The 14,468-nt window shown below is 39.9% G+C and overlaps 1 protein-coding gene across 7 annotated transcripts in view; it reads left to right on the top strand.

Annotated features, from left to right (window-relative positions):
* Nucleotides 1–14,468, top strand: part of LOC132823387 (protein phosphatase 3 catalytic subunit alpha-like) — a 430,022-nt gene that overhangs the window by 382,982 nt on the left and 32,572 nt on the right. For 6 of the 7 annotated variants that reach the window (XM_060837153.1, XM_060837149.1, XM_060837148.1 and 3 more), the window contains 2 exons: nucleotides 2,057–2,141; nucleotides 12,785–12,882. In XM_060837153.1, coding sequence (XP_060693136.1) covers nucleotides 2,057–2,141; nucleotides 12,785–12,882 — 183 coding nt within the window. Of the gene's footprint in view, nucleotides 1–2,056; nucleotides 2,142–12,784; nucleotides 12,887–14,468 lie in introns of all 7 variants that reach the window. The other variant, XM_060837151.1, reaches the window with a different exon arrangement.

The following is a 14,468-nucleotide window of genomic DNA, read 5'->3' as shown; positions in this document are numbered from 1 at the left end:
CTTTCATCTCATCTCATTTTTGAAGGCTTCCCATTTTACAGCCACCCCTTTACCTACGAACATCCGCCCTCAATCAACTTTTCAAAGCCTCTGTCTAATACCATCAAAATTAGCCTTGCTCCAACTTCAAACTTTAACTTTTAGATCTGGTCTATCCTTTCCCATCACAATTTTAAAGCTAATAGAATAATGGTCACTGGCCCCAAAGTACTCCCATACTGATACCTCAGTTACCTGCCTTGCCTTATTTCCCAAGAATAGGTCAAGTTTTACACCTTATCTAGTTGGTGCATCCACATACTGAATTAGAAAGTTTTCTTGTACACACTTAACAAATTCCTCTCCATCTAAGCCATTAACACTATGGCAATCCCATCCTATGTTTGGAATGTTAAAATCTCCTGCCATGAACATCTTATTATTCTTACAGATGAATTGAGATCTCCTGACAGATTTGTTTCTCAATTTGTTTCTGATTGTTGAGGAGTCTACAGTACAATTCCAGTAAGGTGATCATCCCTTTTTCAATTCTCAGTTCCATCCAAATATCTTCCCTGGATGTATTCCCAGGAATATCCACCCTAAATACAGCCGTAATGTTATTCCGAATCAAAAATGCCACTGCCCCTCATCTCTCGACCCCCCCCCCCCCCACTTTCAATCCGTCCTATAGCATAATAACCTGAAACATTAAGCTGCCAGTCCTATCCATCTCTAACCTACACCTCTGTAATTGCTATGATCTTCTGCCTTACCTGTTAGGCCCTCATATCATAAGAGCTGGTCTTGCTACCAGAAACCTGTCTGTCAGTGCTACATTCCCCTGAGAGTCCATCACCCCCTACACTTTCTAAAATAGCATATTTGTTTGAGATGGGAATATCCATAGGAGACTTCTGTATGACCTGCCTCCCTCTCCTACCTTTTCTGGAGGTCACCCATCTACCTGACTGTATCTTCGGTTTATCTCCCTCCTTGCAACTGCCATCCATCACTCCTGATAGCTACTGTAAATTCCTCATTGTTTCCAACTGCCACTCCAATCGATCCATGTGATAAAATAGGATTCACAATCAAGCACACTTGGTGCAGATGTGATCATCAGTAGCATCGGAACTCTCCCCAATCTCCCTCATCCAACAGGAAGAGCATATGACTCTACTAAAGGCTATTTTTGCATCTTAACAATCTACAGACCCAGAAAATACCACAGTCTTGCTGCTCTAAAAACACCACTGCAGGCTAACTTAGTACCTATGTTTTTATATTTTAAAAGTTTAATCAAGAGACTGGTCTCAATAACAACATATAATCAAATAAAAAAAACACACTCTACTCACTAATGTAGATTTACAAAAGAAAAACAGTAAGGTTACACTTTGAAAAGCCATTGAGCTGCTCCTGCTCCCACATACAGGTTTCTGTGAATGTCACTGATTGGAGTTTGTTTATTTTTCTTAGAACTTGACCAGAGATACTTGAAAATAGACAGCAAATGCACAAGCTGTGCAGATTACTGCTGTGTCAGAAAGCAGTGTAGGTTTCTTCCTCTGTTTGAATTACTGCCCATGTGGTCACTACCCTTTGTTTTCCTCCTTCTTAAAGTTGCCATTGTTTTGATTTATTTCCCCAAAGTTCCAAAATAATGCAATAGCTTATAAAGCAATAATTACTGCTCCCAGAATTCAAGGAAGTCAGCTCCAACTCTGAAACTACCTCAAAAAAGGAGCAGCTCCTACAGTCACCATGTTTTCCCCATCCTTCATCTTGGATTATCCAGAATCCTTTTATAGCAGTCCCATTGAGATAGGCAGTAGCAATGAGACAATGGGGGAGGATGACATGCACAATTATCTCAAAGGGTGGCAGAGAGGTTTAAGATGGCTTAATGTGTTTTGACAGTCGAAGAGGTAATCTATACATTATTTTGGGCAATTTTGATGCTTTATTCGAGGTGGAAGCCTGATTCGAAATGTTCCCATTTTGTTATTTCAAAAAAATGTGAAGAGAATTTAGGCTTCTCTTTTCTGAATCAAGTACTACTTTTTGTTCCAAGCAAATGCAGCTGCCGCTCGTAAAGAGGTCATCAGGAACAAAATTCGAGCCATTGGCAAAATGGCAAGAGTATTTTCTGTGCTCCGGTAAGAGTTTACAAAGCTTTTTCTTTTCACTGATTTTTTTAACTGATCTCTTGTACTTACTCAAATTGTTTTCAATAATGTATAAGATGTTCATTCCAGCATTCATAGAATTATAGAATCCTTCCAGTGTGAAAGGAGGCTGTTTGACCTATTGAGTCCACAGTGACCCTCTGAAGAGCATCACACCCCGACCCAAACCCCTGCTCCAAATCCCCATGGCCTCATATTTACCATGGCTAACCCATCCAGCCTGCACTTTCCTAGATTCTATGGACAATTTACCACTGTCAATCCATATTTTTGGACTGTGGGAGAAAACCGGAGCACCCAGATGAAATCCGTGCAGACATGGGGAGAACATGCAATTTCCAGACTGGAATCAAACCTGGGTTCCTGTTGCAGTGAGGCACTGAGCCACCATACCTCATTGTAACTGTTTAAAGGACTTCAAAAGTACAAAAAGATTAATTCACAAAGTATCATTTAAAATGTGTTCTATCATTTTAATAATTACTTCAAAAGTAATCCAATAGTTATTATTTATGTATCAATTTTGCTAATAATGTATAAAACATAAAAATAATTCATGTACAATATCCATTGATTGCCCAAATTTATCTTAAAAAATGTTGCAAGTAAAAATACACAACTTGAATTTTATCATGCAATTATGAATTTAAACTGATTCTTCACATAGATTCTTCCAACAGGCACCTACAAAAAAAAATACACTAATCAATATTCTATGTGTAATCAGTATGTATATATATTTGTATATGTGTAATAAGCAGAACTCAGAGGTGCATATAATGATGGAAATTATAAAACAGGAGGAAGTTGTTCTTCCTACTGCATCCAGGGTTGACTCTTTAACTGAAGCGATTTACTATTTCTCTGTCATTTGCCTATATTGATTTATATTTTTCTTCTTCAAGTACTTACCTCATTCCATTTTAATTTACATGTGTAGCAGAACAAAAACTGCCAATGGGAAGCTTGTTCTAGTGTGGACAGCAAATTACAAATGACATACAGTCAGGGACCGAATGTGGTTCTGCCACTTGAAAGTTTAACCAGCATGCACTGGGAGGCATACACAAAACTGTCATGTTAATCAGTCACTTCAGTGTGGAAGTGGACTAATTAATTGTGATTTAATTGAGAATTCATAGGCAATGTGAGCAGGAGTAGTTCATACAGCCCATCAAACCTCAAAGAGCCAGCAAATTATTTTGAACTCGGCCAGGTATACAAGTGAGAGGACAGCGAGGCAATATGGTTCTTTGAAACGGCCCTGTTGGTAAGCTTATGAACAATGAAACAAGGTAACTCTTGAACTGTTACATGAAAGATTCTCACTACACAAATCTGTTCGCTAAAGATTTCACTGCTTCATGCATAACCTCTAAACTTCTAAAAGTCATTGTACTTTACTCACCTTGATTTGTACTTCTTTACTGCTGGCCTTCACTGCAGGAAGTGAAGAGTTTTGCAGCTCTTTAATGCAGACCTTTAGTGAGTGCAAGAGAAGCAATGCTGGAGAAATGCCAGCAGCTACACCAGCCTCTATTTGCTCAGCTCATGCTTCTTCACAGGACAAAGTCAATGGATACGGAGATCAGATGGATAGAGTCATGGAGTCATAGAGATGTACAGCATGAAAACAGACCCTTCAGTCCAACTCGTTCATGCTGACCAGATATCCCAACCCAATCTAGTTCTATCTGCCAGCAGCTGGCCCATATCCCTCCAAACCCTTCCTATTCATATACCCATCCAAATGCCTTTTAATGTTGCAATTGTACCAACCTCCACCACTTCCTCTGGCAGCTCATTCCATACACGTAGCACCTTCTGTGTGAAAAAGTTGCCCCTTAGGTCCCTTTTATATTTTTCCCCTCTCACTTAAACCTATGCTCTCTAGTTCTGGACTCCCCCACCCCAGGAAAAACGACTTTGTCTATTTATCCTATCCATGCCCCTCATAATTTTGTAAATCTCTATAAGGTCACCGCTCAGCCTCCGAAGCTCCTGGAAAAATAACACCAGCCTGTTCAGCCTCTCCCTATAGCTCAAATCTTCCAACCCTGGCAACATCCTTGTAAATCCTTTCTGAATCCTTTCAAGGATCACAACATCTTTCCGATAGGAAGGAGACCAGAATTGCACTCAATATTCCAACAGTGGCCTAACCAATGTCCTGTACAGCCGCAACATGACGTCCCAACTCCTGTACTTAATACTCTGACCAATAAATGAAAGCATTCCAAACGCCTTCTTCACTATCCTATCGAGCTGTGACTCCACTTTCAAGGAGCTATGAACCTGCACTCCAAGGTCACTTTGTTCACCAACACTCCCTAGGACCTTACCATTAAATGTATAAGTAAAAAGTGAGGTCTGCAGATGCTGGAGATCAGAGCTGAAAATGTGTTGCTGGTTAAAGCACAGCAGGTTAGGCAGCATCCAAGGAACAGGAAATTCGACGTTTCAGGCCAGAGCCATTCCTGATGAAGGGCTCTGGCCCGAAACGTCGAATTTCCTATTCCTTGGATGCTGCCTAACCTGCTGTGCTTTAACCAGCAACATATTTTCAGCATTAAATGTATAAATCCTGCTAAGATTTGCTTTCCCAAAATGCAGCACCTCGCATTTATCTGAATTAAACTCCATCTGCCACTTCTCAGCACATTGGCCCATCTGATCAAGATCCTGTTGTCATCTGAGATAACCTTCTTCGCTCTCCACTACACTTTCAATTCTGGTGTCATCTGCAAACTTACTAACTGTACCTCTTATGCTCGCATCCAAATCATTTATGTAAATGACAAAAAGTAGAGGACTCAGCACCGATCCTTGTGACACTCCACTGGTCACAACCCTCCATTACCACCCTCTGTCTTGTACCTTTGAGCCAGTTCTGAATCCAAATTGTTAGTTCTCCCTATATTCCATGAGATCTAACCTTGCTAACCAATCTCCCATGGGGAACCTTGTTGAATGCCTTACTGAAGTCCATATAGATCACATTTACCACTCTGCCCTCATCAATCCTCTTCGTTACTTCTTCAAAAAACTCAATCAAGTTTGTGAGACATGATTCCCCACACACAAAGCAATGTTGACTGTCCCTAATCTGTCCTTGCCTTTCCAAATACATGTACATCCTGTCCCTCAGGATTCCCTCCAACAATTTGCCCACCACCAACATCAGGCTCACTGGTCTATAATTCCCTGGCATTTCCTTACTACCCTTCTTAAAGAATGGCACCACGTTAGCCAGCCTCCAGTCTTCCGGCACCTCACCTGTGACTATCGATGATACAAATATCTCAGTAAGAGGCCCAACAATCACTTCTCTGCCTTCCCACAGAGTTCTCGGGTACATCTGATCAGGTCCCCTGGGGATCTATTCACCTTTACGCATTTCAAGACATCCAGCACTTCGTCCTCTGTGATATGGACATTTTGCAAGGTGTCACCATCTATTTCGCTACTTTCTGTATCTTCCATATCCTTTTCTACAGTAAATACTGATACAAAATACTTGTTTTTCTGCATTTTCTGCAGCTGCACACAAAGGCCACCTTGCTGATATTTGAGGGGCCTTATTTTCTCCCTCGTTACCTTTTGTCCTTAATGTATTTGCAAAACCCCTTTGGATTCTTCTTAACTCTATTTGCCAAAGCTATTTCATGTCCCCTTTTTGCCCTCCTGATTTCTTTCTTAAGTATACTCATATTGCCTTTGTACTCTTCTAAGAATTCACTTGATCTATTCTGTCTATACCTTACATATGCTTCCTTCTTTTTCTTAACCAAACCCTCAATTTCTTTAGTCATCCAGCATTCCCTATACCTACCAGTCTTTCACCCTAACAGGAATATACTTTCTCTGGATTCTCGTTATCTAAATTGTGAAGGCTTCCCATTTTCCAGCCATCCCTTTACCTGCGAACATCTGCCCCCAATCAGCTTTTGAAAGCTTTTGCCTAATATCGTCAAAAGAGAAAATATCCTACAGAGAGAATCTAAAATCTAGGGATAAGCTTTCTTGATGTGGGTGCACACCATAGTGTGTCATGAGCCAGGCTTTCAAGGCAACGTGTACTAACATTTGCCATTTACTGGTGTAAGACCTCTTTCGCTCTGGCCTCAGTGGGCAGTCATTGATTGTCATGGTGGTTATTGCTAATGAAAACCTCAGTTCTCTGAATCTCTCTGGAATTCTGAGCTCTCTTCTAAAAGGTGAGAAAACAACGAGTTATGAGTGTGAGAAATTGTGTTTAGAAAAAGGAGGTAAAATGTTTGTGAAGGGTGACTAAGAGGCATGGGTGTGCAATGACAACGAGGTTGAATTTCAATATAGGCCATTTAGATGGGAATTTCAATGGAATAGCTCTGTTAAGCATCTGGAAAACCATGTTAGAGCTGTTAGAGCTGGAAAACCATGAATGGGAGTAGTTTATAGGCCAACTAACAAATTCACTGAAGAACAGAATTTATAGGACAAAATGTGGAGTTTTATGAGAAAGATACGGTAATAGTTATTGGTGGTTTTAGTCTTCATACAGATTTGGCCAAGCAGACTGATCAAGCTATTCTGGAAGATGAATTCATAATATTTATTTAGGACAGTTTATTAGTGCAGTACATTCTAGTGCCAACCAAAGAATAGACAACTTTAGACCTATTTTCCTGCTATCTCATAATGAAACTAAATGTGTTAATGATCTCATAGTGAAGGAGCTTCTAGGCAAAACTGATTCTAACATTTTAGATTTCAGTTTGAAGATGAGAAGTGTGGGTTGAAAGAGTATGTTAAATTTAAGTAAACAGAATTGCAAACGTCTGAGAACTGGTTTTGCTGAAAACAACTGGGTAAACAGGTAGGAAGTAGAGAATGGTGGCAGATACTTACTGTGTGGAAACAGGCCCTTTGGCCCAACAAGTCCACACCGACCTGCCGAAGCACACCCACCCAGACTCATTCCCCTACGTTTACCCCTGCACCTTTCACCATGGGCAATTTAGCATGGCCAATTCACCTAACCTGCACATTTTTGGACTGTGGAAGGAAACTGGAGCACCCGGAGGAAACCCACACAGACACGGGGAGAATGTGCAAACTCCACACACGCAGTCGTCTGAGGCGGGAATTGAATCTGGGTCTCTGGTGCTGTGAGGCAGCAGTGCTAACCACTGTGCCACCGTGCTGCCCACTTAAAGACCTATTTCATAACTCATGGCTTAATTATATTCCTTTAAGAAAAAGAGTATATGAAAAAATAGCATTGTGAATAGCTAAATAAGCAAGTTAAAGAGAATCAAATTAAGAGAAAAAACATAAAATAGTGTAGTGATTATTTGTAGGTCAAAACATTAAATAGTTTTTAGACGCCAACAAAAAATGACTTAAAAAGAGAATTAAATCAGAGTATAAGAGCAAACTAGCTAGAAATATAAAAGCAGATATGAAGAAATTTTAATAAGAATTTAAAAGGAAAATGAATGTAGCTAAACTAATTGTTGATCCCCTAAAGAATTAGACTGGGCAATTAATGAAGAGTGGCACCACATCAGCCAACCTCCAGTCTTCCAGCACCTCGCCTGTGACTATCGATGATACAAATATCTCAGCAAGAGGCCCAGCAATCACTTCTCTGGAATTATTGAATAGATATTATGTATCTGTCTTCACTGGAGAAGGCACAACCAAATGTCAAAAATATTGGTCAGAGTATTGAGTACAGGAGTTGGGAGGTCATGTTGCGGCTGTATAGGACATTGGTTAGGCCACTGTTGGAATATTGCGTGCAATTCTGGTCTCCTTCCTCTCAGAAAGATGTTGTGAAACTTGAAATGGTTCAGAAAAGTTTTACAAGAATGTTGCCAGGGTTGGGGGATTTGAGCTATAGGGAGAGGCTGAACAGGCTGGGGCTGTTTTCCCTGGAGTGTCGGAGGCTGAGGGGTGACCTTATAGAGGTTTACAAAATTTATGAGGAGTATGGATAGGATAAATAGGCAAAGTCTTTTCCCTAGGGTCGGGGGAGTCCAGAACCAGAGGACATAGGTTCAGGGTGAGAGGGGAAAGACATAGAAGAGACCTACGGGGCAACTTTTTCATGCAGAGGGTGGTTCGTGTATGGAATGAGCTGCCAGAGGAAGTGGTGGAGGCTTGTACAATTGCAACATTTAAAAGGCATTTGGATGGGTATATGAATAGGAAGGGTTTGGAGGGATATGGGACGGGTGCTGGCAGGTGGGACTAGATTGGGTTGGGATATCTGGTCGGCATGGATGGGTTGGACCAAAGGGTCTGTTTCCGTGCTGTACATCTCTATGTCCCTATGACTCTAATACATGAAAATCAAGAAGTGAAAAGAAGGGAGGTACTCAAAATAATTGTAATTACCAAGGAAAAGATGCTGAGAAAACTATTAGAACTGAAAGCTGATAGTTCTCCTGGATCTTCTTGGCTGAATCCTAGGATCTTAAAATTTAAGTGGCTGCAGGAATAGGAGATAGATTCATTATGATACACCAAAATTTCCTCAATTTAGGAAAAATTCTAGCCAATTAGCAAATCACCAAATTGACTTTTTAAGAAAGGAGGGAGACAGTTTCCTGCTTTCTGTCAGCCAGTTAGCCTAACATCTGCCTCAGCAAAAATGCTAAAATCCATTATTAAACAAACTACAGCAGGAAATTTAGAAAATCATATGATTAGTCAGAATCAACATGGCTTTGTGAAAGGGAAGTTGAGTTTGACTAATTTATTAGAATTCATTGAGGAGATAACAAACAATATAGATAAAGGGGAACCTGCACATATGGTATACCTGGGTTTCCAAAGGCATTCAGCAAGGTGCCACATCAAGAAAAGCTGCTCATAATATAAGCGACGACACATCTGTTGATGTCTTTTTTCCACAAATCTAGACGACACAAGTTTTTGCGCAAAAGCAGATGCTTTATTATCGGACAACCAGTGAGAGATTCTCAATGTGACCAGAAGTAGTCCTTCATCGACTTGTGGTGACACCTCTTCATGAATCTCTGCCCTACACACAAAGACAGTATTTTTTAAAGGGATAAAACAAAAGGTTCATCAGTCACATGGTCAATTGTCATTACGTAGTTTGAAATAGGCAATTATGAATTTACAAAACCTAATGAATGTCGATATCCTGTGATAACTTGTGAATGGATTACAGGGACTGATTATCGTATTCTTCATGATCATGTGTTGATGGGAAGAGATTAAAACAGTACTTATGCTAATACGGAGGGGATGTAAGACAGTGGGAACAGGAGCCTGCAGAGGAATTCACATGTGTGGCTCCACTGGATCCTTTTTCTGGGATACAATCAGCCTCCCCCCTACTGAGATGTTCTGTCTATATTGTAAAAGGACAGACATACAATTGATACTGCAGTGAGTCTCGTTGGCAGTGGAATGTTTAACCCTTGAGCCCCCAGAATGCCTTGAAAGAGAAGTAAAACATGGAACTGATCCCTTTGTAGCTTTCTAACTTCCTCATATCAACATGGCAGAAAGCAGACAAAAGGGATAATGGATCATTTTTGGGTTAGTAAGCCTAGAATAGTGAAGTGCCATATCATCAGTTCATGGGCTTCATCCATTTACAACCCATATCAATGACATGACAGCTTGGTTTGCTGATGAAACAAAGAAAGGTAAATAAAATTAAATAGTTAAGAAGACATATAGGCCAACATTTTCATCATCAAGTTTGAAAATACAGAGTCAGGAAAATTTCTGACTTAGCACACCTCACACTGGGTTTAGTACAGTGACTCAGGGATTTTCAATTGGATCTGGTGATGGTGGTGATGGTGGTTGGGACGGAAGTGGTTTGGCAAGGTGACAGGTGCTGACTGAAGTTGGGTATGACACATCCCAGACACAGTGCAGAAGGAGCTATAAGTGGTGGAGTAGGGCTAATTAAAAGGCCCACCTTGGCTCTCTGCTTCATCCCTGTTTCAATAAGCGCAAAAAATATAAAGAGCATTCTAGCAATCACATCTCCCCTGTCTCACCTTCTAACACACTTTCCAGGTTTCAAAATTGTCAACCCACTGTGTCCCTCACCTAATAATCCCACACACCCTTCATGCCAACCTATGCTTCCATACCAACTCCCAAGGTCCTCCATACACTATACACCCACCAATGCCCTCAACCTTACAAACCTCTGCCACCCAACCACCTCATAGCCTTTTGTAGACCTAAGCAAGGTTTGTGCAGAACCACCTCACTAACTCATCCAGTTTCCACCTGGGCAGACCAGAAGAGCCATGCTACGACAAAATAAAACAAAGTTCAAAGTATTTATTTCAGATGTCACTGTCTATAAACCTCTTGTTTATGTAAGCCTATTCAGTACATTAAAGTCTCCCAAATATTCAATTTCTTCTGAAGACAAATATTTGTATTCTTAGCTCTGCATCAAAGCAACTAATCTCCTAAAAACTACTTGGAGCTGTGAATCAAATAACAAATTTACAGGTGCCCCAATTTGACAATGACAAGTTTTTGGAAACAGTTAAGCAGAACCAATAGCTCTCAGGGTCACAGCAAGCACCTGTGGAATCCCAGCAATGAAAATTGCTTGTGTTTTTAGTATACAGCTGCTTCCATGATAATGGTAAAGTAGCCATTATCCTACCAGCCATAAGGCTGCTCTCTCACTAGAGAGAAATGATAATTGGGGGTTAAACTTGAGAGTCACCACATTTCAGGTGATGGGAGAGTTTGAGAAGGAGAGTGATTTCACGGTAACCTCAGCCAATGCAGAAATTGAACACATGCTATTGGCATCACTCTGCGTCACAACTGGCTGTCCAGCCAACTCAGCTAATTCATTGTAAGAGGAATTGAATAAAGAAGTAAGAAAATGTTGCTATAGCTGATTAGTGTCTTTATGCTTCTACATCTGATGTTGTTGTGTGCAGTTTTGATCTCCATATTTAAAAAATTATCAAATTACAACAGAGACAGTTTGCTCAACCGTTAATGGGAAGAGATTAAAACAGTACTTATGCTAATATGAAGGGGATGTAAGAAAATGGGAACAGGAGCCTGCAGAGGAATTCACATGTGTGGCTCCACTGGATCCTTTTTCTGGGATACAGTCAGCCTCTCCCCTACTGAGATGTTCTGTCTATATTGTAAGAGGACAGACAAACAATTGATACTGCAGTGAGTCTCTTTGGCAGTGGAATGTTTAACCTTTGAGCCCCCAGTATGCCTTGAAAGAGAAGTAAAACATGGATTCCTGAAATGAGAGGTTTATGAAGGAAGTTTCTGCAATTGGAACTTAGAAGATTGAAAAATGATCTTATTGAAATATATCAGATTGTGAGGGGAATTGACAGGGTGGATGCTGAGATAACGTGCACATTTTATAGATTTGCATGTCCTTTGTGTGGATCCCTATAGCTAAGGGCCACAAACTAAAATTTTGGAGATCTCCTATTTAAGGCTGGAAGGAGGAGAATCTTTCCTTTTCTCAAATTGTCTTTCATCTGTGGAATTCTTTTTTGGAGAGGGTGGTAGACATTGGACATTGAAAATATTCAATGCTGAGTTAGATTGTTGATCACAATCAAATGTAATTTAGGAATCATGATTTGGAGATGCCAGTGTTGGACTGAGGTGTACAAAGTTAAAAATCACACAACACCAGGTTATAGTCGAACAGGTTTAATTGGAAGCACACTAGCTTTCGGAGTGACAATCACCTGATGAAGGAGCGTCACTCCGAAAGCTAGTGTGCTTCCAATTAAACCTGTTGGACTATAACCTGGTGTTGTGAGATTTATAATTTGGGGAGGTGGACATAAAGAGGTAGGTAGACATAGATAGAGTTGAGACTGCAATGAAATCAGTCATGATGTTAGTAAATAGTAGAGCAGGCTCTAGGGGCTGAATGGTCTACTGTTGTTTCCAGTTCCTGTGTGCTTGTGTTATGTTCTTGTGTCATGCAAAAATGGGCTTATAATTTTATAACAGGATGTCAATAAAGGCTACAAATCCAAAGAACCCTACTTGCACTTCCTTTATTTCTTCTGGCAAGCTGCAAAATGCTTTTAAAAAATTAATCTCAAGTGCTGTCATTTCACTAGAAGAAAATGTTGTTACATTCAGGCATGTTCCCAGTGGCTGGCTGTTTTACCCCTCACTATTGCCCTACCTCATTATAGTTATTTTAAAACATTGCCAATTTTTTCTACATCAACGCATGAAAAAAATCAATGCAAAATTGCTGTGATTGGATCATTAACATGCTCAGTAAATAAACATTTCAAAGTAGTCTATCATGCCCATTCACCATTTTAATTTAAGAGGCTTGTAGCAGTGTATGCTGACCTGTCTTTATCATATCTTATTTTATTTTGTTGTGGTGAGGGTATGGTTGGGAGGCTCACCTGACTTATGATCATACAATTCAGCTCCATGAGTGGGACCCAAGAGAATGGGCACTACTTTTGTTGCATGTAATCTCTGCTGTCACTGTATTTAATTTTACACTTCAAATTTATAAATGAAAGAAGCTTGAAAAAGCAAAGTATTGATGAATACCAGGAAAAATCACAACTATTTTGTTTCTTTTTCAGAGAGGAGAGTGAGAGTGTTTTAACTTTAAAAGGCCTGACTCCAACCGGTATGCTGCCCAGTGGAGTGCTCTCTGGAGGCAAACAGACCTTACAAAGCGGTTGGTGTGCTTTGCAGTCCATCCTTCATATTCCTTTACTGTGCCTATGTCAGTTGTACCCTGATGACAAGAACCTTCTGTTATTCCCTAGCAGTTCTTATTAAGCTATTTTTCAAATTTCTACTACAGATTGTCTTCTACTGAGAAGAAATAGTTATTTTTTTAAAAACTTCTTAACATTAAAATGTCCACAGTTATTTTTTATAATATAAACAAAGTTAAACCTAGGAAGTAAATATGCATGTTTTTGATGTATTGATTGCCAATAATAGTATACAAATCATGAAGTATTGCAAGCAACTTGCAAATTCTGGACAATTTAAAAGTTATTTCCTGCTTTCTGCAAGAACATTACATACAACCATTTCCTTTGCAAAGGTCATGCAGAAATTGGGAATTCCCTTTATAAGGAACTATAGAAATAAAATCCTGTTTAGTCACTCCATGATATTGGACACTCCTGTATGGTGTAGTTAGGCTGCTCTCATGTGACTAGGACATAAGTATCTGTAAGAATCCAGATATTCTGGGTTGGATAATGGTTGATTCTTTTGAAAGGGACATGTTCTATTAATGAAAGCTGGTGGTGTAATAAACTAATAGTAACTTATTTTATAGTAATTCCAAGTTTAAGTCAGACATGGGATGCCTTTAGATCTTAGAAATGAACTGTAGACTAGGACTATAAGTTTAGTCACAGTCACCTGGGATTGAAGATGTAACGGATCAATAATTGATGTCTCCCAGGTTTAATGACTTGCTTAAAATTTATAATCAGTACTTCAGAGTGGAGCACATTCTACTAATTGTTGGTGTAATTGGTTTCTCAGTGCTAAAAAGGCACCTTAAAGTCCTGACTTCAGTCATTGCTCCTTTGATTAAATCTTAACTATGATACTTTCTTTAAATGCCACTTATTCTTCCTGACTGAAAATTTAAATGGCTAAATTCAAATTTACTCTTGTGTTCTTCATAGGCATCAGTATCTTGTGCATTAAAAATCTAAGACATGAATATTGAGCCAGTAAATGACTAGTCTGTTACTTTTTGACTTACCAGTTTTGAGAGGTAGTGCTATCGGGCATTAAGAATTAAATAGGTGCATTGAAATTCCAATATGTTTTGTCATTGGCCTGATTTGGTTTGGTGTCAGCAATATTTTGTGCAGGGAATTTGTAATCCACATAAAAATGCTGGATAGCAGTGAGTACAGGCAGGTGCTTGCCCCATCGTCATGTAGGAAGATCCCAAGTGCCAGACATGGTCCTCCTGTGAACCTTCCAACTAAATAGCTCTTGCTTTGGCAAGTGAAATATCTGCACAGAGGCCGGTATCCCTTCACCAAGTCACCCTTTATTTACACTTGCCTAGTACATGAGCTCTGATAAGCTAGCTCAGTGTCACTCCCTCGAGCGAGACTCCTCTATATATCTGTCACCTGAGAGACCCTGATTGCCCCAATCAGGGATATTATTCTCAACAAGATCCACCTGGCCAACCTTCGTCCAATCGCTAAGCTGGCATAAGTATATGATGTGGACAATTGCACAAGCATGAAGATAAAGCAAATTAAGACTTGCAAGATT

This window comes from Hemiscyllium ocellatum, chromosome 16 (assembly GCF_020745735.1).
Source record: "Hemiscyllium ocellatum isolate sHemOce1 chromosome 16, sHemOce1.pat.X.cur, whole genome shotgun sequence".
NCBI classification, from domain to species: Eukaryota; Metazoa; Chordata; class Chondrichthyes; order Orectolobiformes; family Hemiscylliidae; genus Hemiscyllium; species Hemiscyllium ocellatum.
The sequence above is the reverse complement of the archived record's forward strand: the minus strand, read 5'-3'. Positions and strand labels throughout refer to the sequence as shown.